The sequence below is a fragment of the Kogia breviceps genome, chromosome 1 (genome assembly GCF_026419965.1).
Source record: "Kogia breviceps isolate mKogBre1 chromosome 1, mKogBre1 haplotype 1, whole genome shotgun sequence".
NCBI classification, from domain to species: Eukaryota; Metazoa; Chordata; class Mammalia; order Artiodactyla; family Physeteridae; genus Kogia; species Kogia breviceps.
This window is the reverse complement of record NC_081310.1, coordinates 149,860,260-149,888,104: the sequence shown is the minus strand read 5'-3', so window position 1 is coordinate 149,888,104 and position 27,845 is coordinate 149,860,260. Positions and strand designations below refer to the sequence as shown.

At 39.0% G+C, this 27,845-nt stretch overlaps 1 protein-coding gene across 7 annotated transcripts in view; it reads left to right on the top strand.

The window, feature by feature from the left end:
• NFIA (nuclear factor I A) overlaps positions 1-27,845 on the top strand; it is a 376,913-nt gene that overhangs the window by 253,964 nt on the left and 95,104 nt on the right. For all 7 annotated transcript variants that reach the window (XM_059083370.2, XM_067006876.1, XM_059083380.2 and 4 more), the window contains exon 6: positions 5,466-5,593. In XM_059083370.2, the coding sequence (XP_058939353.1) occupies positions 5,466-5,593 (128 nt within the window). The remainder of the gene's footprint in view (positions 1-5,465; positions 5,594-27,845) is intronic.

Sequence of the window (27,845 nt, the reverse complement as noted above, 5' to 3'; positions counted from 1 at the left end):
CAAAGCTAAAATCAAAATGAAGCATTTTGCAAGATCCTGTTGTCTTTAGATAACCTGTACCAGAGGGAAAGGGATTAGGCATTAAACCCACAGTATTCTTTTACAAATTGGCTTTAGCACTGGACTGTGACAACAAAGAAAAGAATGGTGCAGAACAATCTTTAATGTTTGTGTACTTCACAGAAAAACGTTTGACAAAGATATATTCCTCCTAAAGCAAGTACCAGAGTTTTAGGATTTAAAACAATGGCCAGATGATAGAAATTTTCCGTGGTAGAGATTCTTTCTTACCTTGACTTTACATATTTTAACCATATTTAAACCATATATTTAATCATTACTTTTAAAAAAAACAGCTTAGTCATTACCAATACCTTGAAGACAGTTAAAGAAACAGTTATTCCTTAAATATAACCACCAGATTCTACCATCATCTTTCTTGCTGTTTAAATGTCCCCCTCAGTTCACTGGGGTATCAGCTCCTCAGGAAAAAAAGTCTCCAATCCGAAAAAAACACTTATAATAAAAGAATGAGATTGTGAACACATTTGGATGTTAATACATTTTGAGGATTTTGGATGTTTGCTGATGGAAGAGACATTGGATGTAACTACACTCAGTGAACATGAAAGAGCTTTGCAAATACTTGTGGTCAGTGATTAATTTAAAAGTTGATGGGCTATTTGTTTTTCATATGTGTGCTGCGTATGTACCATGGATATCCCAAATATCCTTTCAACGTCTCCAGATGTTTTGTTGCCTTTCGTTGTGATTCTCTGTGTGGAAACCTGGTTATTAATGTTGTTTAAAAGGCTAGTGTCATTCCTATAATCTGCAAATAACTAACCCTGATAAGGTGCTAATTATAAACAGCATCAGTAGTTAATAACTTTGTAATATGTTTGTTTTGCTCACATTAGGCTCTCCTAAGATGATTCTTTTAAAATTATTCTTTAACTGTATAGACTCAGCAGAATTATCTGTGTACAGGTGAGAAAATGTGCCCAGAAGAATGCCCCAGATTTACATATAGAAAAGTTCATCAACCAATCAATATTTGTTCATGCTGTGCCACTATTAATTGGTCACCTGCTCTGTGGCAGGCACTGTATTAGGTGCTTTACATCCCTGATATGAGTTAATCTTCACAGTAATTTTACAATATAGACAGTGTTGCCACTTAACAGTGGGTCAGCCTAGAGCTCAGAGAAGTTAAGTAACTTGCCCAAGGTGACAGACCAAGTCAGTGGCAGAGTCTACATTCAAACTCAGGTCTGTTGGAAATTTAAAACCATGCTCTTTTCACACTGAATCCTCTTAGGAATGAGGCTCACTCTTTTAGTAAGGAACAATAGAATGACAAGTCCCCAGAAAGGAATATCCAGCATCTCTACTTTTCCCGGATACTTAGCATTTACTATTTTGAATTATTATTATCATCTTTGAGGTATGTACAGGTCCTGCTTCCCCATCTGGACGGTAAATCCCTTAGAGAACAGTGTCTAAGTCTTCTAGATCAGCAACAAACATTTGTTAGGTCCCAAGGATATTGTCCTAGGCACTGTGGATGTAAAGTCAAGTACAGGAGCTTTGCAATCTCGAGGTAGAGACTAACAAATGAATGGAGATTGTCAGTTCAGGGCACTAGGAACACTCAGGAAAGATGTGTTTTGCTGTCTTGTGGGGACAGGGTAAAGCTTCTAGGCTTTGTACGTAGCAGGAATTAAGCAAATATTTGGAATGAAGGTAGTAGTCTTACCTTAATTTCTAGGTAGAATTGTTAGGAACAAAACAAATTCCACACACAAGAGAAACGGCTTGGAAGAGTATTTATCCTCCCTCTTATATAGAGATCTTACTGGTCCTTTCCAGTGTTCCTCAGATGTTTCTGGGAGAGTAGAATCAGTGTGTTAGAAAGTCAAGAGCAAGAAACCAAAACTAATGACTGATTCATTTCTAAATTTAAAAAAATAAAGAAGACTGATAAGCATTAACTGTAGGTTCTGTACCCCTTCATAGTAAACATCTGCAAAATCATAGAAGGGTAGTATAAAAATTGGGATAGTATATAATTTTTTAATCCCAAAGAACTTCATCAAGATAAATCGACTGTCAAGTTTGTGAAGTCAGTAAACTTTGTCTTGGAAGCCCTCCACTTGTCCTTCCTGGCACTTCTAATTTCCTTCCCTCCTGTATCCTGTTCTCTCCTCCAACCTGTGTCTCCACTTCCAAACATTTATCCTGTATCAACCCTTGACAGTCTTTGCTTTCAAACTAAGGGGTCAGCTAATATCTACAGATTCTTTCACCTTTAGGATTTAATAACTGCATGAGTATTTGAGTTTTATTAGAGGACACCAAGGAAATCAAAAGCTTTAGAAACTCAGAAAAGTATTAATAATGGGAGAATGAATGGCAGTGAAGTTGGCCTTTTGGGTGAGATCTCACTGAGTCATGACACTTGGGCGAATCCTTGTCACAAGTACTCATATGATTGTTCCTAAATCTGTAGCCAAAAAATAAATAAATAAATAAATAAATAAATCAGTAGCTCAATTCAGCAGTTTTTGAGCATCTGTTATTAGTCAGATACTGTGATAGGCACTAGAGATTTTAAAAAAAAAACAACCAAAAAACAAAAAACCTGATAGTCTCCTTCCCCACAGATCTCACAGTTTTATCAGAATATGCATGTCTTACCTTTTATTTGCCAAGGAACATAAGGAAAATATTTATTTTTTTCCAATTTGTATTCTCCCAACTTCCAAAATTATTTCAAGCGGCTTGCAATTTAAAAACACAACAGATAGTATTAAATATAGAGAGGACAGAAACCATATGGAAGATAGGAGAGATTATTATATCAGGGACGTGAACCCAGAATTATACCTTACGTTTAGCCCTGAAATTCCTGGTTGCCAAGGCAAGAAGGGGAAACACTAGGTTATATAATGTGCATTTTCTAATAAACGGAAACAGTAGAAATTCATTTAAAGAGACCATATATTTTCTGGTTTTATGTATTAGGGGGCATTTTTGTGTGTATATCCTTTTATAAAGGACTTCTATTAGATGCAGTTTTACATAAAATACAGAAAAGTTCTTTGAGTGGCTCTTTTTCATTGAACTTCAAGGAAAGCCAAGCAAAGAACATTAAATAAGCTATTAAAGGTTTTTCCTTTGGGTACTAAGCTAGCATGCTACAGATATGTTGCTTTCCTGTGGTCTGGCTTTAATGAAAACAGCACTTAAAGACTAAGAATCCTGGAATGCCAAATTTAATAACTAGAAATTCGTACCTTGAACTGGGCCCTCTGCATTTTTTTACTCAGGTTGCTGCAGTAGCCTCTTAACTCACTCCCTGGGGGAAGGTTCCATCCCCTTCTTTTCCCTTTGCTTTTCAGAAGCCATCCTCTGTGCAACTACCAGAGTGACCTTTCTAACAGATGACTCTGATGTCACTCCCTGTTTAGACTTTTTCAGGGAGTCTCCATTGCTTATAGGATAAAGTCCAGACATACAGTATCTTCTATCACCCCTATCCCCTTCTTTTGCTCTGCCCCTCCTGCTACATCAGCCGTAGCAAACACCTGCCAATTCTCTGCATGTGTCACACTCTGCTCCTGGTATTGTTAGTGCCTGATATGTACCTCCCTCCTGGAGTGATGTTCAAATTAGCAGATAACCTGTGTGACTCAGGCATACCAGTTAGGACAGACCTGCCCTGCCACAGTGTGAAGTCCTGGGATGCCCCCCTGATGTGCCAAACCTGAACCCTTTAGGTTTGGGATGATGAGTCTGTTCTGGCACAAAGATGGGATGACAGGGTTGGGGGAAATGTATGGGGCATGGGACAATGGCACTTGGCCAACTGGTAAAGAAGTATTTCAGTATTTTAAAATCCAGAATGGCTGCCTGAGGGGTGCATCAGCTGAATAACAGCCTGTCTCTGCCCTGTCCTTCTTTCTGTCCCATCTCCTGACACTCTCTTACAGACAGTTCAGGAACCATCTCCTATGGGAAGCCTTTCCCGGCCTTCCCCATATATCACTTTTCCTTCCTCCTTCGAAGAACCCACTATAACCTCTGTGTGGTTCCATCATCATACCTGTATTTCTCTTTGCACAATTTTGTTTACCTCTCTGTCTTCATCCACGAGATTCTAAACCCCATGGAGACAGGGGTTATGTCTGATTTACTTCAATATAGCGGCATTTAGCACAGCACCTGGCATGCAGGAGGTGCACAATAAGTGTTTGATGAATGAACACATATTAAAAATTCTGTACCCTGACACAGGAGGAAAAGATTTCCCAACAAACACTTGCACCAGGTATGAAATCTACCAATTCTGGTATGTTAGTGACATAATCAGTTAACACAATGAGAACAACATTAGCAACATGTAGCATTTCACTACCTTTTAACTCCTGAAGTCTCAAATTGGGAGGAAAAAAAATTCAGTCCTTTAACTGGTAGAAAATGGAATATATTCTGGAAATGTCCCAACCATACCTATGCAAAACTAAAAAATCCCCACCCTGATGGCATAGAATTTCATTTTGGTAATTTTGTTGTAGAGAAAGCGCATAAAAGTCACTGGGTCACTCTTTTTTCCATGTCCCTTATTCACACAAGGAAGTGTACTCCTTCCTTCTATTTTTATCTTGTTCACTGTTTTATCTCTAGTGCCTAGATCAGTACCTGGACTACTGTCACTGTGCAATAAGTATTTTTTAAATGAACAGATCCAAATGGAAGATGAGAAAACATGGCAAAAAACCAAACAGCAGGGCTTCCCTGGTGGCGCAGTGGTTGAGAGTCCGCCTGCCGATGCAGGGGACGCGGGTTCGTGCCCCGGTCAGGGAAGATCCCACATGCCGCGGAGCGGCTGGGCCCGTGAGCCATGGCTGCTGAGCCTGCGCGTCCGGAGCCTGTGCTCCACAAGGGAGGGGCCACAACAGTGAGGGGCCCGCGTACCGCCAAAAAAAAAAAAAAACCAAACAGCATTCCGAGCTTTTCTTCAAGGGTCATGATGCACCCTGATTTTTCTCCTTTCTGGGGTGTCAGAAGGGATTGAATTGATGTCTGGGGACATTGCTGACGGCTACGCCCCAGCCACCGCTCTAGGAGCTGCAAATGTGAGCTTACTACTGACTCTTCCAGGTGGAGACAGGAGCGGGAGCCAGCTACCTGTTCCTCAAAGGAAAAAGGAACCGGAGGTGGGGGGCAGCAGAAACTCGAGTGACAATAAAAATCAAACCCAGACACTTGCAACAACACAGACCCAAGACTTTGTTCCACATCCAGTGACTCATTAAACGACAAGAGCCTAAAGAGAGCCCATGAACTACACTGAGTTGCCCAACTGCTTCCTCCCTTGGCTTTCTCTTCACCAGAGATGCCGTGTCCAGGAGAAAGGTGCTTTGGATGACTTTTAAACATGTACCCGTTTGTTATTTCAGCTCCACAAAGCGCCTCAAGTCTGTGGAGGATGAAATGGACAGTCCTGGTGAAGAGCCATTTTACACAGGCCAAGGGCGCTCCCCGGGGAGCGGAAGTCAGTCCAGCGGGTGGCATGAAGTGGAGCCAGGTAAGCGGGCTGGGTGGTGGGCTTGCAGCCGCCCCTGTAAAGTCCAGGATGCGTGGGAGCCCACGCCAGGCATAAAGGGAACTCAGCAAGCTCAGAGCAGTGGACTTTTTCCACGCGAACACGTGTTTGTACCCGACTGCTGCTTTTATGAAAGGGTGGTAGCGCAAGGATGCCATTTAACTGAGATGAGAGACTGAGAATGGTGTGTAAGGTTTTCTACTCTTACATCTTTTCACCTACACTGCAATCCAGAGTTCCATTTGCCTTTGCTTTCATTTTATACTAATTGCCTTTCGGGTCTGGTTTTATCTTTTAATAATCAAAATTAAAATCTATCAACTTTTTCAACTGCGTTGATAACATTAGCAAGGTAGATTGGGTTCCCTGTGTGATAGCTTGTACTTGGATCTTCATAAAATGAGGAGACTTTTAAATATGTTTTCCTGTTACTGGATTTCCTCATGATTCTTTTTCTATTTAAAAGGAACAGCTATCTTTATGTCCCTCTTTCATGGACTAAGCAAATGATGACCGTTAAGTTTAACCTCCTGGGGTAGTTTAGTCTTGGCTCTGGAGTCTTGAGTAATGTGACTAATTCTGATAGCAGAAGCTTTTTGAAACTTTTCTCAGTGTCTAACCTCCACGTGGGCAAGGGAAAATCTTCTCCAGTGGCTTCCTTGATATGCAAAGTCAAATGCTGTAGAGAATAGAGTGGGCTTTGGAAAAAGACAGGCAGAGTGTAATCCTGACTCCAGCTCCTGCTGGCTGTGTGATTATGGGCAAATTACCTAATCTCTCTGAAACTAATTGTCCCCATTTTTATAATCTGTCAATAATAATAGCTATGTCAGTGCTCTTGAGAATTAAATGAGGTAATATACATAACCTGTCTATGAATCACACCTAGCACAGTAAGTTTGAAAAAATTTCCCCAACCCGTGCCTCAGAGTAATTCCCTGCAAAAACAGACAAACGCCAAGAAAATCTCTGAACCCCTTCATCTTCAAATCTTAACTCTTTTCTCTCCTCTCTAACATATCAAAAGAGAATCCTCACAGGGTGTGACTATAAAGGAAATAGCACAAGGGAGATTTGGGGGATGATGGAACTGTTCTGTATCCTGTTTGTGGTGGTGATGGACAGGAATCTATACATGTGTTAACATTCATAGAAAAGTATGCCTTCCACTCCTGAACCCCCAGGCAGTTTTGCTATATGATAATTAAAAACAAAACAAAACCTCAGGCCCCACTGTCTGAGTCCTTTATCTTGTTCACTTTACTAAAATGCAAAAATTTCACTTTGCCTTACTTCTACCTAATTTTTTCACCCAACTCATTCATTAATTCACTCACACCTTCACTGGGAACTTTTCTCATGATGAGGAACTATGCCTGGTTCTGGGAACTCAAGGATGAATGGAAAGGCTATGGCTCCTGCTTTCAAGGAATTCACAGTGGGGGTGGGGAAGAGACACATAAGAAGATCTTTAGGGGAGATTGGTTCAAGATGGTGGAGTAGAAGAACGTGCGCTCACTCACTCTTGTGAGAACACAAGATTCACAATAACTGCTGAACAATCATGAACAGGAAGACACTGGAACTCACCAAAAAAGATACCCCACATCCAAAGACAAAGGAGAAGCTGCAATGAGATGGTCAGAGGGGCGCAATCACAATAAAATCAAATCCCATAACTGCTGGGTGGGTGACTCACAAACTGGAGAACAATTATGCCACAGAAGTCCACCCACCGGAGTGAAGGTTCTGAGCCCCACGTAAGGCTTCCCAACATGGGGGTCTGGCAACTGGAGAAGGAATTCCCAGAGAATCAGACTTTGAAAACTAGCGGGATTTCACTCCAGGACTTTGACAGGACTATGGGGGAACAGAGACTCCACTCTTGGAAGGTACCCAGGGGGAAGGAGCAGTGACCCCATAGGAGACTGAACCAGACCTATCTGCTAATGTTGAAGGGTCTCCTGCAGAGGCGGGGGGTGGCTGTGCCTCACTGTGGGGACAAGGACACTGGCAGCAGAAGTTCTGGGACGTACTCCTTTGTGTGAGCACTCCCAGAGTCTGTCATTAGCCCCACCAAAGAGCCCATGTAGGCTCCAGTGTTGGGTTGCCTCAGGCCAAACAACCAACTGGGAAGGAACCCAGCCCCACCCATCAACAATCAAGTGGATTAAAGTTTTACTGAGCTATGCCCACCAGAGCAACACCCAGCTCTACCCACCACCAGCCCCTCCCATCAGGAAGCTTGCACAAGCCTCTTAGCTAGCCTCATCCATCAGAGGGCAGACAGCAGAAGCAAGAAGAACTACAGTCCTGCAGCCTGTGGAACAAAAACCACATTCACAGAAAGACATACAAAATGAAAAGGCAGAGGGCTATGTACCAGATAACGGAACAAGATAAAACTCCAGAAAAACAATTAATGAAGTGGAGATAGGCAACCTTCCAGAAAAAGAATTCAGAATAATGATAGTGAAGATGATCCAGGACCATGGGAAAAAAATGGAGGCAAAGATCGAGAAGATGCAAGAAATGTTTAACAAAGACCTAGAAGAATTAAGGAACAAACACCTAGAAGAATTAAAGAACAAACAAACAGAGATGAACAATACAATAACTGAAATGAAAAATACACTAGAAGGAATCAATAGCAGAATAACTGAGGCAGAAGAAATGATAAGTGACCTGAAAGACAGAATGGTGGAATTCACTGCTGCAGAACAGAATAAAGAAAAAAGAGTGAAAAGAAGTGAACACAGCCTAAGAGACCTCTGGGAAAACATTAAACACATCAACATTTGCATTATAGGGGTCCCAAAAGAAGAGAGAGAGAAAGGACCCTAGAAAATATTTGAAGAGATTATCACTGAAAATTCCCTAACATGGGAAAGGAAATAGCCACCCAAGTCCAGGAAGTGCAGAGAAAACATTAAACACATCAACATTTGCATTATAGGGGTCCCAAAAGAAGAGAGAGAGAAAGGACCCTAGAAAATATTTGAAGAGATTATCACTGAAAATTCCCTAACATGGGAAAGGAAATAGCCACCCAAGTCCAGGAAGTGCAGAGAGTCCCAGGCAGGATAAACCCAAGGAGAAACATGCCGAGATGTGTAGTAATCAAACTGACAGAAATTAAAGACAAAGGAAAATTATTAAAAGCAACAAGGAAAAAATGACAAATAACATACAAGGGAACTCCCATAAGGTTAACAGCTGATTTCTCAGCAGAAACTCTGCAAGCCAGAAGGGAGTGTCACCATATTTTTAAAGTGATGAAAGGGAAGAACCTACAACCAAGATTACTCTGCCCGGCAAGGATCTCATTCAGTTTTGACAGAGAAATCAAAAGCTTTACAGACAAGCAAAAGCTAAGAGAATTCAGCACCACCAAACCAGCTGTATAACAAATGCTAAAGGAACTTCTCTAAGTGGAAAACAGAAGAGAAGAAAAGGACATACAAAAACAAACTCAAAACAATTAAGAAAATGGTAATAGGAACTTACATATTGATAATTACCTTAAATGTGAATGGATTAAATGCTCCAACAAAAAGACACATGCTCACTGAATGGATACAAAAATAAGACCCATATATATGCTGTCTACAAGAGACCCACTTCAGACCTAGGGACACATACAGACTGAAAGTGAGAGGATGGAAAAAGATACTCCATGCAAATGGAAATCAAAAGAAAGCTGAAGTAGCAATACTCATAGCAGGTAAAATAGATTTTAAAATAAAGAATGTTACAAGAGACAAGGAAGGACGCTACATAATGATCAAGGGATCAATCCAAGAAGAAGATATAACAATTATAAATGTATATGCACCCAACATAGTAGCACCTCAATATATAAGGCAAATGCTAACAGCTATAACAGAGGAAATTGACAGTAACACAATAGTGGGGGACTTTAACACCTCACTTACGCCAAGATCATCCAGACAGAAAATTAATAAGCAGACAGAAGCTTTAAATGACACAATAGACAAGATAGATTTAATTGATATTTTTAGGACATTCCATCCGAAAACAGCACATTACACTTTCTTCTCTAGTGCACACGGAACGTTCTCCAGGATAGATCACATCTTGGGTCACAAATCAAGCCTTGGTAAATGTAAGGAAATTGAAATCATATCAAGCATCTTTTCTGACCACAATGCTATGAGATTAAAAATAAATTACAAGGGAAAAAATGTAAAAAACACAAACACATGAAGGCTAAACACTATGTTACTAAATAACCAAGAAATCACTGAAAAAAATCAAAGGGGAAATAAAAAAATACCTAGAGACAAATGACAACAAAAACATGATGATCCAAAACCTATGGGATGCAGCAAAAGCAGTTCTAAGAGGGAAGTTTATAGCAATACAAGCCTACCTCAAGAAACAAGCAAAATCTCAAATAAACAATCTAACCTTACACCTAAAGGAACTAGAGAAAGAAGAACAAACAAAACCCAAAGTTAGGAGAAGGAAAGAAATTATAAAGATCAGAGCAGAAATAAATGAAATAGAAACAAAAAAAAACAATAGCAAAGATCAATAAAACTAAAATCTGGTTCTTTGAGAAGATAAACAAAATTGATACACCATTAGCCAGACTCATCAAGAAAAGGAGGGAGAGGACTCAAATCAATAAAATTAGAAATGATGGGCTTCCCTGGTGGCACAGTGGTTGAGAGTCTGCCTGCCGATGCAGGGGACACGGGTTCGTGCCCCGGTCTGGGAGGATCCCACGTGCCGCGGAGTGGCTGGGCCCATGAGCCATGGCTGCTGAGCCTGCGCTCCACAATGGGAGAGGCCACAGCAGTGAGAGGCCCGTGTACTGCAAAAAAATAAATAAATAAAAAATAAAATTAGAAATGAAAGAGGAGAAGTTGCAACAGACACCACAGAAATACAATCCTAAGAGACTGCTACAAGCAACTCTATGCCAATAAAATGGACAACCTGGAAGAAATGGACAAATTCTCAGAAAGGTATAACCTTCCAAGACTGAACCAGGGAGAAATAGAAAGTATGAACAGACCAATCACAAGTAATGAAATTGAAACTGTGATTTAAAATCTTCCAACCAACAAAAGCCCAAGACCAGATGGCTTCACAGGTGAATTCTATCAAACATTTAGAGTAGAGCTAACACCTATCCTTCTCAAACTCTTCCAAAAAATTGCAGAGGAAAGAAAACTCCCAAACTCATTCCATGAGGCCACCATCACCCTGATACCAAAACCAAACAAAGATACTACAAAAAAAGAAAATTACAGACCAATATCACTGATGAATATAGGTGCAAAAATCCTCAACCAAATACTAGCAAACAGAATCCAACAACACATTAAAAGGATCATACACCATGATCAAGTGGGATTTATCCCAGGGATGCAAGGATTCTTCAGTATATGCAAATCAGTCAATGTGACACACCATATTAACAAATTGAAGAATAAAGACGATATTATTATCTCAATAGATGCGGGAAAAGCTTTTGACAAAATTCAACACCCGTTTATGATAAAAACTCTCCAGAAAGTGGGCATAGTGGGAACCTACCTCAACATAATTAAGGCCATATATGAGAAACCCACAGCAAACATCATTCTCAATGGTGAAAAACTGAAAGCATTTCCTCTAAGATCAGGGACAAGACAAGATATCCACTCTCACCACTGTTACTCAACATAGTTTTGGAAGTCCTGGCCATGGCAATCAGAGAAGAAAAAGAAATTAAAGGAATACAAATTGGAAAAGAAGAGGTAAAACTGTCACTGTTTGCAGATGATATGATACTATACATAGAGAATCCTCAAGACGCCACCAGAAAACTACTGGAGCTAATCAGTGAATTTGGTAAAGTTGCAGGATACAAAATTAATGCACAGAAATCTCTTGCATTCCTATACACTAACAACAAAATGTCAGAAAGAGAAATTAAGGAAACAATCCCATTCACCATTGCAACTAAAAGAATAAAATACCTAGGAATAAATCTACCTACAGAGGTAAAAGACCCGTGCTCAGAAAACTATAAGACATTGATGAAAGAAATCAAAGATGACACAAACAGACACAGAGATGTACCATGTTCTTGGATTGGAAGAATCAATATTGTGAAAATAACTATACTACCCAAAGCAATCCACAGACTCAGTGCAATTCCTATCAAATTACCAATGGCATTTTTGCAGAACTAGAACAAAAAAATCTTAAAATTTGTATGGCGATACAGAGGACCCCGAATAGCCAAAGTAATCTTGAGGGGAAAAAAAACGGAGCTGGAGGAATCAAAATCCCTGACTTCAGACTATAGTACAAAGCTACAGTAATCAAGGCAAAATGGTCCTGGCACAAAAACAGAAATACAGATCAATGGAACAGGATAGAAAACCCAGAGATAAACCCACGCACATATGGTCAACTAGTCTATGGCAAAGGAGGCAAGGATATACAATGGAGAAAAGACAGTCTCTTCAATAAGTGGTGCTGTGAAAACTGGACAACTACATGTAAAAGAATGAAATTAGAACTCTCCCTAACACCATACAGAAAAATAAACTCAAAATGGATTAAAGACCCTAATGTAAGACAAAATACTATAAAACTCTTAGAGGAAAACATAGGAAGAACACTCTTTGACATAAATCACAGCAAGATCTTTTTTGACCCACCTCCTGGAGTAATGGAAATAAAAACAAAAATAGACAAATGGGACCTAATGAAGCTTAAAAAGCTTTTGCACAGCAAAGGAAACTATAAACAAGATGAAAAGACAACCCTCAGAATGGGAAAAAATATTTGCAAACGAATCAATGGACAAAGGATTAATCTCCAAAATCTATAAATAGCTCATGCAACTCAATACTAGAAAAACAAACAACCCAATCAAAAAATGGACAGATGACCTAAATAGACATTTCTCCAAAGAAGACATACAGATGGCCAAAAGGGACATGAAAACCTGCTCAACATCATGAATTATTAGAGAAATACAAATCGAAACTACAGTGAGGGGGCTTCGCTGGTGGCACAGCTGTTAAGAACTTGCCTGCCAGTGCAAGGGACATAAGTTCAAGCCCTGGTCCAGGAATATCCCACATGCTGTGGAGCAGCTAAGCCCATGTGCCACAATTACTGAGCCTGCATGCCTAGAACCCGTGCTCTGCAACAAGAGAAGCCACCGCAATGAGAAGCCCATGCACTGCAATGAAGAGTAGCCCCCGCTCACTGCAACTAGAGAAACCCTGTGCATGGCAAGAAAGACCCAACACAGCCAAAATTTTAAAAATAAAATTAATTAATTAAAACAAAAAAAACTACAGTGAGGTCTCACCTCATACCAGTTAGAATGGGCATCATCAGAAAATCTACAAACAATTGCTGGAGGGGGTGTGGAGAAAAGGAAACGCTCTTGCACTGTTGATGGGAATGTAAATTGATATAGCCACTATGGAGAACAGTATGGAGGTTCCTTAAAAAACTAAAAATAGAATTACCATATGACCCAGCAATCCCACTACTGGGCATATACCCAGAGTAAACCATAATTCAAAAAGACACATGGACCCCAGTGTTCATTGCAGCAATATTTACAATAGCCAGGTCATAGAACCAACCTAAATGCCCATCGACAGATGAATGGATAAAGAAGTGGTACATATATACAATGGGATATTACTTAACCATAAAAAGGAAGGAAATTGGGTCATTTTTAGAGATGTGGATGGACCTAGAGACTGTCATACAGAGTGAAGTAAGTCAGAAAGAGAAAAACAAATATTGTATATTAACGCATATATGTGGAATCTAGAAAAATGGTATAGAAGAACCAGTTTGCAAGGCAGAAATAGAGACACAGATGTAGAGAACAAACGTAGGGACACAAAGGGGGGAAAGCGGTGGGGGGGAGGGATGAACTGGGAGATTGGGATTGACATGTATACACTAATATGTATAAAATAGATAACTAATAAGAACCTGCTGTATTAAAAAAAAAAAAAAAGTATAACCCCAGACTAACCATGCGAAGGAAGGACATCAGACAAATAGTAGTTGAGACTCACTGTACAATATATTTGACCACTACTCTGCAAACTGTCAAGGTCATCAAATATAAGGAACATCTGACTACCACAGCCGCAAGAGGCCAAAGAGCCATGATCCCAAAATGTAGTGTGCGGTGCTGGAAGGGATCCTGGAACAGGAAAAGGACAGTAGGTAAAAACTGAAAAGATGGGAATCAGGTGTGAACTTACAATAATGTATCCATATTGATTCACTAATTGTAATAAACATACCATAGTAATGTAAAGTGTCTGTAGCAGGGGAAACTGGGTGTGGGTATGTGAGAACTCTCTGTACTGTCGCCACATTTTTTTTCTGTAAATCTAGAGTTTAAAAAAAATAAAGCTTATTTAAAAGAAAAAAAGATCATTCTGTGGTGATATGGGAGGCTCAAGGATGGGGAATTAGCCTCTGATGCTGCCGTTTTTCTAAGTGTTATCAACACAGCATTCAAGGTGTGGTGGGTCTTCTACAAAGGCCACACATCAGCTTCACTCCACACCGACATTCATGCCAGTTTGCTGAAAGCGACTAAGAAATACACCCAGGCCTAAATGAACATGCTGACCACCCAGGCTGCCAAATGCATCATCAGCGCGACCTCAGGATAGTGCCAGTGAGAAGCTTATGTGCTATTAAAAAATGTGCAGATCTAAATGTTCTTTGAACTCTTTTTAAAAGGCCAATTAAAGTCCTGGCCAGTTTACCTGCTTCTGTGAAAATCAGAATCAAAATATATAAGTTTGGGACATTGTGCTTGAAGGTCATACTGATGTGGTTTTATACAGACTGAGGTGCTTTGTTGTATCAATGTACATGAAGCTCCTCCACCATAAGCCTGTCCTGTCAAGGTAGATTCCTTTGGGGCATATCTGGGGGCAGTTGACTATAGAGTACCTTGACCTAGTGACTCTTTTATTCAGAGTAATTCTATTCTTCTCTGCATGTTATGATTCAAATGACCATAAATTTTAACATCTGAATACCTATATCCTTTGTGGTCATTAAATAACTAAAATTTAATGGCTAAATCCTTTTGGGGAGGAGATATATATGTATGGTAATAATACTGCATATTATACTATATGTATATACATATATGTACATATAGTATAATATACTGTGTATATACTATACATATTTATGTGTATATCTATCTATCTATCTATCTATCTATCTATCTATCTATATATATATATATATATATATATATAGAGAGAGAGAGAGAGAGAGAGAGAGAGAGAGAGAAAGTGTATATTTGTAGGGGGGTTCTCTAAGAAAAAAATTTATATTTTTAGAGAAATCCCCCACAATTATACTGTATTCCTGCACTGATGCTCCATTCTCTATCCCTATTTCTTTACAGAAAAATGCAGTTTCATGGTATATGTGCAGGGGGTGGGGGAGGGCAATGAATAAATTTACATTTAGCCATATTCAGCATAGAAAGTCATAATTGAAACATGGCCTGATGGGACATTAAAACTCAGCGGAAGGATGTTGTACATGTTCGTGGTGACTTTGGTGTCATTAACTCACACCAGTCATTTAAAATGGATAATTTATGCTGCCAGATGGTCCTTTTTGGGGATTTTCCATCCAGCCCAATCCCCCTTTTGGCACAGAGGACACCCTTATGTTGTTCCCACACTGATCCCGGGCCTGCATAGCTTTTCCCCAGGGGTACAGTTCATTGAGTAGGAGGCTTTTAGTGATTCACACATGTAAATTACCTTCAGACCGTGTTTGGCTTTATGTATATCTGAAGGCACCAGCAGCCTCGTGGTTGCCTGCATTTGGGATAATTCTCTCAAGCAAGTACTAAAGGATACTTTGTTTATGCCTCAGATGTGACCCAGGAAGCAAGGCCTGTACTTATTCCTCACTCAGAGAGCTTTGCATCTTGTTTACCTGCCCTCAAATGCTTTTTCAGTGCTCCCGGGCCAAAAGAGGGCCTAAGGTTGCCAGAAGAGACAAATTTCCTGGAGCAACAGGAAGGCTTTGGAAAGTAAAACAAACCAGACATGCAGTAAATTACATGGGCTCTTTCAAATGTCTTTTGTAGTATCCTGTTCCCCATTAGTTTATCTCAGCACTTTTAGTGCACAGCTCTTATTATCTGGGAAGAGGGGCATAGGAGATTAAAGATGATGTTAGTTTTAAAACATCAGACAACCTCAAGCTGACTTTTGCTTCTCTTACAATGCTGCATTTGTTCTTTCCACTTAGTTTCGTTTCCCAGTTATCTCAAAACTGGGTTAGATTCGAAGCTTTGAAGCTAATCATGCACTGATGAAATGAGTCCTATGAAATTCTATCAAGCAAAAGTGCACATACCATCAACTCTTGTTTATCTGTACAAATGAAAAATTGCAGAGGAACTGATAATGCAAATAAATAGGAAGGAAACCAACAGGCAGGCGCCTACACTGGGTCAGACGCTGCACATGGTGCTTTCATATATATGGTAATGATTATAGCTATAAATTGTTTAAGTACCTCCTGTGTACCAGGTTTTTTTTTTTTTTTTAATTGCCCTAAATCATGCAAGTAGAATGAGCTTGCCTCTGTAGAGATGAAACTGAGAATTATAAAAACTTAGGTGACTTGCCCAGCGCCACAGAGGTAGTAAACCTGTGGATCCTGAATCTAAATTTCAACCTAAAATCTGATTTCGGAGTATGAGTTTTTTCTTCTGTACCCAGGAGATAAAATAACGTCTTTTACAATAAACATTTATGCTTGTATTTTAAGGTCTCATGTCCTGAGCTTGTATTTAAATATAAAGCATAACAATAAAAAATTTTAAAAATTACTCATCAGAAAGACCTGAAAAATCCCCCACTTTCCTTATCCCAAACCCTTGTCATCCACCCAGGCCAGAGGAGGAATGTGGGTTTATTAAATACACATATGATATAATATATGAGCAAACGGTATTAACTGTTAACAAAGTAAAATATCTACCATTTTTTGCCCATAAAATCAAACAATCCTCAGCATTCAGATCTTTGTTCAAATAATACCTTATCAGAGAGGCTTCTAGTGATCTGAAATAGCTGCTGTTTCTCTTGCATCATCCTATAATTCATAACCCTGCTTGCTTTCCTTTCTTCATACCACTATCTCCTGTTATCATATATTCTCCCTCTAGAATATACACTCTGAGCAGTGGGGCTGAGTCTGTCTTTTCCACTGCTGTACCCCCAGCATCCGTGACAGCCTGCCACATAATAGGTACTCAATAAATGTTGATTGAGTGAATGAATGAAGCCTAAAAAGCAGGGAATTTAGGTGCTCTCCATAAATCTGAAAGCAGATTTTGCCACCCATAATTCTCTCAGAATTGATGTTTACTATATTCTCGATCTGTAGGCTGTTATTCAGTCAAATCCAATTATTAGCAAGTAGTAAGCAAAACAATTGCTAAGGCTCAACCATGGGCCCTGTTGACGAGTGGTAGTGTTGTCAAATTTTATTACAAGTATCCCTCACCTTAAAGGGTATTCCTTTAAGTGAATCAAACCTTCTTTTAAAAGATAATACTTTATTGTCTTCTAAGATAATACTTTTTTTTAAAAAAGATAATTTGTTATCACAAGCTCTATATCAAGAATCCCAATAGTGAATCTTTATAGAATGTTTTATGTAACCTTCCTGATTTATGTCTGAAAATTTTAAGATTTCCACGTGAACTTTTCTTTTATACAAGCATAAGTAACACCCATATGAGACACTATGAGATCTGTATCAAGTGAGGTCTGATCTTGCTATTCAAAGTGTGGTCTGAGGACCAGCAACATAGCATCACCTGGGAGCTTATTAGAAATACAGAATCTCAGGCTCTAGCCAGGCCCACAGAATTTTAGCAAGATCTCTGGGTGATACTTATACATGTTAGGGATTGAAAAGCCCTGATCTAGGCTCCTCCTCTGTTTGTTCCTTTATGTAGGCTCCCACCACTCAATCATTGCCTTGTCTAGTGGCAGCCTGAACTTTCAGTGTTGTGCTCTCCCAAGTTTTCTCCCTACTTTAAGTAGGAATGCCTTTAATACTCTTCTAGATAGATAGAAATTTAGCCTATTTTCAGACAGATCAGAGAAGATGGTACCCTCACACAGTGATTCATACCTCGGTACAAGAAAGAAACTCCTCTCTTCTGCCTCTCTCATCTTCCTCCAGTTGAAGTGCATGGAGAAGAAGAGCTGGTCATCTAATCAGTATAGTTCAAGTCGAGCCAAGTCACTGCATCTTTATTAAGTGCTGACTGTGTACAGTACAGAGTAGTTACAAAATGACCCCGTTAAGTCCCTGTCTTCAAGGGCAAACCAAATTTCCTCCATTGTCAGTCACCATCTGTAAGATGGGCACTGTTGTTTCTGCCCCATTTCTGTCGCAAAGTTACAACAGTCAAATGATGAACTTGAACTTCTGTTCCAAATGCCAAAGTCCTTTGTTAAAATTAATGTTCTTTAATCATGTGAAGTATCATTAGAATTATTGAGAGAGACAAACCCTACCCAGCTCATGGTGGTTGGATTAAATGCTATTGGAGTAAAAGGAGAGAGCTGACTTTAGAATTAGGGACACTGTCCTCAAAAGGAGGCAAAGAAACTGGGTTTCCATTGGAACCCAAATGAGAAATGCTCACACACTTGAAAGTGAGACATGATGTCTCTTAGCCTTTCAATCATTGGTATATATATAAATTTAAGTGTTCTTCATATACCTTTCTTTCTAAGATACATATATCTTGAAAGCCAGCCTTGTGGCTGTCCTGTGAAACTTCTCAGGTTGTCTGTGTCCCCAGAATTGACTCATCTGAGGGTTCAGTGGGCTTCATGGATTACTGAGTTGCACCCCTTTCCGCATTTGAGACATACATACCAGTTAATTTCAGCACAGTTAAAGATATTTTTTATTGTGAAAAAACATGAAGTTATAGGACTTTTTCAGTGAAATTTAGTTCTGTGTTTGAAAACAGGGTCCTCTTACTCCTTAATTTTTCTCCTGTAGGAAGATATTCAGAACTCTAGCATGCCTTCAATTATTTTGTGATTGTAAAACCTTATTAACAGACACCATTACTTTAGCCAAGATGCTGGAAATTCTAAACAGTTCAGTGAAAAGTTTTAAAGTCAAATTTGGTAAGTAGTAAGTTTAGCTGTAGTCCTTTTCTTAAAAACTTTCAGAGATAAACTTCTTTCAGAGATAGATTTCTTCCCAAAGGCTTAGCAGTCCTCATTTTTGAAGGTTAAAATTAAGCACTGTGATAGCATACTGTCTATTCTTATCACAATTGTTAAGTCAGGAAATACATTTTTAAAGGCATTTGTAGAAGAATATTTGGTAAGCATCTCTTCAACCAGCAGCCCAGGACATTTAGAATGAGAGTTCACTGTCACAGCTGCTAGGAGCACAATTGGATTTTGCAGACTTATGTTGGTTCCTTGTAGTTTTCAATACTCCATGATAAGTTCACTTGGATTCCCAACCCTGCTGGTCCTCATTTGACTGTCACCAGTCATTCATCGGTTGTAGGAGTGGGGGAAGTTTGCCGACTTAAACTTGTAGCCGAGAAGCATAGGCAGAGCCCCATTATCGATGCCAATAAAAAGGCAGCAGACTAGTAACAGTAGTACATTGATCATGGACACTCAGCTCTACTGGCATGTATTAGGGGAAATGATTAAATCTCCCACAATCTCCTGCTGTAATAGGAAGAGTCACTGTTACAGAACACTGCCATAAGATCAATGTCCTGGCTTTTCTTCTACATCTATAGAGCAGTGGGAAATCGTCATTATGTGACAATGTTGTCTCCCATTATCTCTTTAGTATTGGCACTTGCTCTTAGAGGCTGGTGCCCCAGGGAGCACCACTACAGTAACAAGGGTTCCTGCTCTTTAGTGACCCTCTTTTAGCAGAGAAATTTCATCCAAATAAGGTGTTATGAAAGGATAACTGTATTACAAAATGAGCATTCCTTAACTACCCTTCAAAAATGTCCGAATTTTCTTTATCAAGGCTATTTTTTAAAGCCAAAACGGGGTGCTAAAACAACCTACTCTAATTGGAGTCTAAAACGTTACCTATTAGAAAAAAAGAAATACTCTTCTCACATACGTGCACGTACACTATATATGTCTGGGTGTGTGTATGTCAAATACGTAGATATGGTAGAACATGGTCCAAACAATGACCATTGTATACCTGTTATATATTATATACCATTGTATACCTGTTATAGTACCTGGCACATGGTAACCATTCAACCAAGATTTGTTGGATAACTAAATAAAGAATAAGATGGGGACTGCACATGTCTTATTTTGTCCTTTGAGGAGGGCAAAGTGCTCAGGAAGCAGAGTGCTGCATACATCTGTTGAGTGAATGAGTACAGCGCGACTTGCATCAGAGAACTCAGATGCACAATTTCGTGAATACAGAAGCTCCCAGGCAAACAGATGCAGCATTTCAGCTGGTCTTATCTGAGTAAATAAATTACCCAAGTCGCCAAATTTTTTATTTCATGTTTGAAAATGAAGCTGTGTAAGTATGCTAGAAAGAAGGAATGAAAAATGTATCTTATACCTTAGGTTTACACGGGAAATCTTCCTCCCTCCCCTGTTCCTATCACCATCTTCAGTACAGCCCCTGAGTCTTAGGTAGCAAAGAGCTGGCTCATTGAGTGGCCTTATTTAGCCCATTGTAAGGAGGAGCTTTAAAGTAAATTTCAGGGACTTCCCTGGTAGTGCAGTGGTTAAGAATCCGCCTGCCAATGCAGGGGACACGGGTTCAATCCCTGGCCCAGGAAGATCCCACATGCCGCGGAGCAACTAAGCCCATGCGCCACAACTACTGAGCCTGTGCTCTAGAGCCCGTGTGCCACAACTACTGAGCCCACATGCAACAACTACTGAAGCCCGCACGCCTGGAGCCCATGCTTCGCAACAAGAGAAGCCACCGCAATGAGAAGCCTGCATACCTCAATGAAGAGTAGCCCCTGCTCGCTGCAACTAGAGGAAGCCCACGCACAGCAACGAAGACACAATGCAGCCAAAAAAAAAAAAAAAAAAAGCAAACTTCATTCCAGCCACAACAATCTTCATAGGCTTTCTGGGGAGGGAGAAAATAAGAGAAAAGTAGCAAGTATTATAAAGAAGAGAAAAGTACAATTGAGATTCAGAAGCCTCCAATTCTTGTCTTCTGTCATGAACAAGCCTGGAATTTTTAGCAAACGACTTCTCTGAATTTTCATTTCCTCATATGTCAACGTTGGGTTCTATAAAACACCTTGGCCTTCCTAACTCATAGCTTTGAAAAGATCAGATGACATTATAATAAAACCAGGGACTACCATTTATTAAGCACCAGCTGTGTGAAAGGTACTGTGCATGACACCGGACATAGGAGTATTTTAAATAAATATAAAGTATACTTATAAACATAAAGCTTTATACAGATATTAGCTATCCCTTTTTCAAAATGCTGAAGTGCTATGTCAGTTTAAGATACTATGAAATTAAATTGAAACCCTAGTATACATGTCTGCGTCTGTTATATATAAAGCAGTGTGCAAGATGGTAGAGGGCATATAAAAATAGGTAAGACAAACCTTCTAGCCCAGTGAAGGAAGGACAGGTAACTGGTTAAACCAATACCCAGTTGTGCAAGGTATCGAGTACACTAAGTGTCACGTAGGTTAGGAGTTGATTTGTTGGCTTAGACCACCATCCTCTGCTGTAAGTGAAAAAGCAGATGCATCAGCCATTCCATTATGAAAGGAGCATCAGTGAATGCTGGTCCCTGTTTCCTCCCTTTCATACAATCAGAGTCTTATCTTTCTTTATCTCTGAGAAACAGGTAGAATGCTGATGTGCTAGGAAACACTCTGGAAGGGCACAAGGCAAGGCCATCCTACTCCAGCAAAAGATACAGCTTTCTGCACCCATGAACTCAACCCCTTCCTAAAGCAGTGTTCTGACTTGTAGATAGTGAAAATGTGCAGAATCTAAGCAAATATTTACTTAGAGGAAACAAAATTATTCTGAATTGAGATTAAATTCACCAAAGGGAAAAGTAACCAGAAAGTATAGTTGGAAGAGGAGAAACAAAAGATAGAGATAGATAGATAGACAATCAGACTTACCTAAGAATGTCCTGTGTTGATTTTCCTTTGTCTAACAGATTTTATTTATCTAATAAATACTAATAAATATTTGTAGAACTCAAACAGAAGGTAGTTTTAACCTCTGATATAAGGAGAAAAAATACTTCTTAAAGAAGTATTCCTACTTCCTCTGGTCTATTCTGTGAACACAATGTAGATATTTCATAGACATGAGTAATAATACCACAATCTGATTAACAATAAAAGATAAATTTACTTGTATTTTGTCATTGGAATGCTGCTGAAAATTTAAATATAAGTGTTTTATTAGAAAGGGCTAATGTTTATTGAGCACTTACCATGGGCCATACATTGTTCTAAGCTATCTGTATATATTTTTATATGTGTAGCTATATATTTATATGTATATATGTGACAACTGTGTGCATATATGTATAGATATAATGTGTATATGTACATATATGTTCAATTTGTAAAAGTGATACAGATCACTAATAATACTATTTGCAGACTTACTTCCCTCTCTCGGTCCTACATACTGATGATTCTATTTAAATGTTAAATAATCAAGTATGACACTGACAGTTTATATGGGAATAAAGTTCTCTCTATTTTGGCCACCAGTGTTTTTATAATAAAATCGGTTTTTCATACTCTAGAATTAAGGGGCTTTCTATGGGGATGGGAGAGAAAAGGAGGAAGGAAGTCCTCAGGTACACGCAGGTCTCAGGAGGGAATAGCTTTTCCGCCCGTGCTGTGCAGCAGTTTCTGATGTAGCTGTGCACACCCCAGTCGCTTTCCTGCTCGGCGGAGGATTACAATAATGCCTATTTATCCAACTCTATCCATCCACGGATTTCAAATACATCATAAACTCATCAATTAATCAAAGACATGGCACCCATATTGAGATGATGGATGAATTACATCCTAGAAGATTACGAGAAACGCTCACATCAACGTAGTAAATCAGGGACTGTTTCCTGATGGATTCCTGAACAACCCACCAAATACTAAAATGGAGAGGGTTCTTTCCTGCACTGAATCACAAAGTATGTCTCTCAAATAGGAGAAAACTTCAGGAATAAAAAAGTGACTTTATTTCTAAGTGATGAAATATTAAACCCTGATAAAATAACTGAACCCATTTAAATACAATTATGCAGCTTGCCTCTTCAGAGTAAAGTATTACTGATCTCCCTTTTGTAACAATTAAAAATCCCCCTCTGAAACTTTTTATTTTTAAATACTGGGTTACTTTGGTTCCTCGTTCTCTGGTCTGTTTGGAGGAAGGGACGATGTGCTGTGGTCCAGTGTCCCCAGCCACTGACAGGGCTTCACAGACAGCTGTGAATGTTCATTCAGATGATGCTTCAGCTCTTCCGGATTTTAATGTGATCCAAACATCTTATTGTCCTTCATTTTGAAGAAACATGCCAACCTCTAGGGATTTTCCACTTTGTATCTAATGAGAGGTAAAGTTTTCATTTGCATCCGTGCACTCAAGTCATTAGGAATTCAAGGAATGGCAACCCAATATCCATTTCTAATCTGAAGTGTCCTCTGCAGTACCAGATTATTCTGCAGCGTTAGCTGTCCCAACCCAGAAATCACTTGACTGTGATTAGCTTCTAAGACGAATGAATTCTAGGATATCATGATTGCTTATGACTTAATGCCAGTTAGAATTCGCCACCTGCCTTTCAGCCATTTCGTGAACCTGAACGAAGAGACGGTTTTCAAAATGGCTGTGCAGCACCTCTCATGTTTTAGCACTCTTTAGGGACTTACATAAGCAGCGCTTCATGTTCTGATGTCAAAATACACGTGCGAGGATTAAAAGTAGTATGGGATGCATAAGAATACTTTTCAGGGCCAGCTATTCTTTGATATTTATCACTTCATAGCAATGACACCTGCTTCTAATTTTAAGAGTTCTTTTTGCCAGTGGGTGATTTCTTTTTTTCTTTAGAAAGAAATCGTATCCTCAAAAGACTTAACTGGTAACTTTTCTCTTTTTGATGTGCTTGATATTTTTATGAGTTTGTCCATTGGCAGTGAAGCCTTAACATGCCTTTAGTTTAAAAAAAATCTTTATAACACATAATTATTACATTGGGTCACATAAATTTATATCCTAGCCACACATTTAGAGACTTTTGCAGAGATATATTTGTTATAGATGTCATTTTCTGCCCCTTGGACTAATTGATAGTTGTCTTAAGTTGACCAAAGCCAGAGAAATAAACTCTCCCTTGTGGGAGAGGTTCAGCAACTTACATTCAATACGGATATTTCATTGTTTTTCACATTCAATTGGTGACAGTTGTCATTTGAGGGTTGGTAAGTAGAATGAAAAAAAGGAGAGGAACCTAGTTTTGTCTGTTTAGATACATGTGAAGATAGTCCTTTGGCTTGGGTGTAGCCAGCCTACTTAAAGAGTCCAATGTGGTTTGCTTTTTTGTGTTTATAGTGCATAAAGACCTTTTCCTAATAAACACTCTATAGAGTTAATTATCCTAGTAGAAAAAGATGCAAAAGATGGTATGTTGCTAGCATCCCATTCTGACTGGCCCGTGGGGAGTTGTCTGTATAAAATTGGATCCTTGTGCTGGGTTCCAAAAAAAGGTGTGAATATGAAGGAGAAGTGCTAAATCATGACTCCAGAGAAAATGTCGGCCATGAGCAGTTTTTAGTTTAAGTGAAAACCAAACTTTAGGATTTGGACAAATAAGACAAGGAGAAAAACGGGTGAATCATTAACTCCAATATAAAAGTGTTATGGTGATCAAGTTTCAGCAAACTTGCATAAGACACTCAACAAAGGCTGTGACTGAATGGAACTAACTCATCTACTTAATTGATATGAAAAGCTTTGCCAAGCATTTATCCTTCATGTCAGATAAGTACGTTTTAATAAAATATTTCCAAGATATGAAGACAGTTAAGAAAACAGCACAGTTTTTAATAATTGCACTCCTAAGTAAACGGATCTATCATTACACTGTCACAAAGAATGACAGTGAACAGAAACATCGTACTAATCCCTCTCTCTAAGTGTTCAACATAATTAGACAGACACCGTCTCTTCTGTTGAATGTAGCATTAATCAGAAGTGCAACTTTGCAAAGAATACTCTTTTCTGATATGTCATTTTGCTTCCAAAAATGACTCAGGTAGTTGTGCACAGCTACTTCCTTTTGATTTTATGCTTTTGTTTGTTTTAGTAGTGTTTAATAATAGTGTGGGCCTTTTGCATCCACAAGTCTGCATTTGAGGTTAGCAGTTCATTTTGTTTTGCCAGCTATCAGAATAACAAACCTACCTGAAGTATTTTGAAGCTTTGAAATGACCTGTTGGCTCCTCTCACTGAAATGAAGGCGTGACTCTTTTAGAGAGAGGTTTTCTTATAAGGAAGAAGCCAGACGTTTTCTGCATTAAACAAGAGCTCGAGATAGAACCTGTCTCGGTGAAAAATTTAAGGTTAAAATGATGAAATGTGTTGCCCCCTTTCAGCATCCACAGGCATTGCCTTTTTAAAAAATCCATTTCCTTTTGCTCTGTGGGCTTCTAACCTGAACTATGAACTACCGCATAGTTATAAAGTGGTATCCGCTCCGTTCATTGCACGGCTCTACCTCCCCACTTTCTCAGCGACTCAAAGGCCTTTGAAGGCAAAGAATAGGGTTATTGAAGGATGGCAGGCAGATTTCACTAAGTAACAGGTGGAGGTCAAAGTAGTTTATTTGTGGGGATGAACAGAGTGCAGAGATGAAAAATCAAATACTTTGCCGTAATAAGGTTTAGCAACAAAATGCTGACTACACTAAGCTGAGATTCTAGCTGACAGAACCTTTTCTAGTGTTCATTACTTGATTTCACAGTTCAAGCAATTTGAAGAGACCTAAAATTATATTGCTTTTTTCCCCTATGAAATGTTCCCATCGGTTTCAAATTTTATTTTAAATAAGGTGAGGGGTGCTCTACTTGTATCCAAGGAACATTAGGACTTAATAGATTCCCAGTGCAGGCATATCCCAAGCATGGAACATCACAGACTATGCATCTCTTACAAATTAAATTCTACCAGTAGGAACCTTAAACTCCAAGATTTCAACCATGTTTTAACAGACAGAGTGAATATATTTTAATAAACACGTAACTTCACACCATCTAAATGAATATTGTAGGTGAAAAAAAGTATCTAGAAGGATATTTACCAAGCTTGAGCACTGGGTTACCCCCAGGCTGTTGAAGATAGAGAGGAAAGAGCTTTTGGTTTTTTCCCCTTTATACAGTTCTGTATTTGAATAGTGTATATATTCTGCTTTTGCAACTTAAAAGAGGGTTAAACATGCTGAAAAAATATATAAAAGTAAGATTTATCTACTGTTCTACAGCAGGACCAAAAAGGTAAAAAAGTTATTTGGTGGCATATAGACCAAAGCTGTTGACTAGAACTTTCTGCAATGATGCAAATGTTCTAAATATGCACTGTCCAGTACTGTAACAACTAGCCAAACATGGCCATTGAGCGCTTGAAATGTGGCTATGCTGAGCAACTGAATTTTTAAATTCATTTAATTTTAATTAATTTAAATTTAAGTAACCACATGTGGCTAGTAGCTACTATATCAGACAGGGCAGATATAAACCGAACATGTATGATTGAGTTTTTTACTTTTCATCTGGGTATCTAGGCAGAATGAATAAAACATTATGTTATATTGTACTGTATTTTTCATGCAAAGAAAATAGTTCCGTTTTCTCAGTAATTTCTTCTTCATTCTGAGTCCTCTGTGAATGTGTGTGATTGCTATGTTGAGCCAAAATCAATCCTTCCCTGAACACATGGAAGGATGAGATGGTTAGGGGGAAGATGGGATTGGTAGGGAATCTCCAACTTGTAACTATATGGAGCATGAAATGCAATTTTAAAATTTTAGCCCAGACACTGGGGTGTCTGTATTTACCCTGAAAGGAAAGGAAATCCCCTAAAAAGTCATGAGACTTTATTGTTGGCCCAGGAACTAGATTTTTTTTTTAACATCTTTATTGGAGTATAATTGCTTTACAATGGTGTTAGTTTCTGCTGTATGACAAAGTGAATGAGCTATACATATACATATATCCTCATATCTCCTCCCTCTTGCGTCTCCCTCCCACCCTCCCTATTCCACCCCTCTAAGTAGACACAAAGCACAGAGCTGATGTCCCTGTGCTATGCAGATGCTTCCCACTAGCTATCTATTTTACATTTGGTAGTGTATATATGTCCATGCCACTCTCTCACTTCGTCCCAGCTTACCCTTCCCCCTCCCTGTGTCTTCTAGTCCATTCTCTACGTCTGCATCTTTATTCCTGTCCTGCCCCTAGGTTCTTCAGAACAATTTTTTTTTTAGATTTATATATATGTGTTAGCATACGGTATTTGTTTTTCTCTTTCTGACTTACTTCACTCTGCATGACAGACTCTAGGTCCATCCGCCTCACTACAAATAACTCAATTTCGTTTCCTTTTATGGCTGAGTAATATTCCATTGTATATATGTGCCACATCTTCTTTATCCATTCATCTGTCGATGGACACTTAGTTTGCTCCCATGTCCTGGCTATTGTAAATAGAGCTGCAATGAACATTGTGGTACATGACTCTTTTTGAATTATGGTTTTCTCAGGGTATATGCCCAGTAGTGGGATTGCTGGGTCGTATGGTAGCTCTGTTTATAGGAACTAGATTTTTTTGTATGACATTTTCCTTGTGTCTATTCTTTTTACTCTCTCTGGTTGTAAATTTTCACTTACAAGTGAACATTTGGAATACATTAGAGAACTCATAATTTCTTTTCTCCTGAATAATCCATATAATTTTTACTCCATTCTCCCATTTTTTTAAAAATTGAAGATATCGCTTGTGTCCAAGCCTTTTAAATTACCTGAACTTCTTTATGATGTGGTAATTCTTTGGGAGGGGTCCTTTTAGCTCATTTTAAATAGTTGCATATAGAGCAAGAAGGATAAACC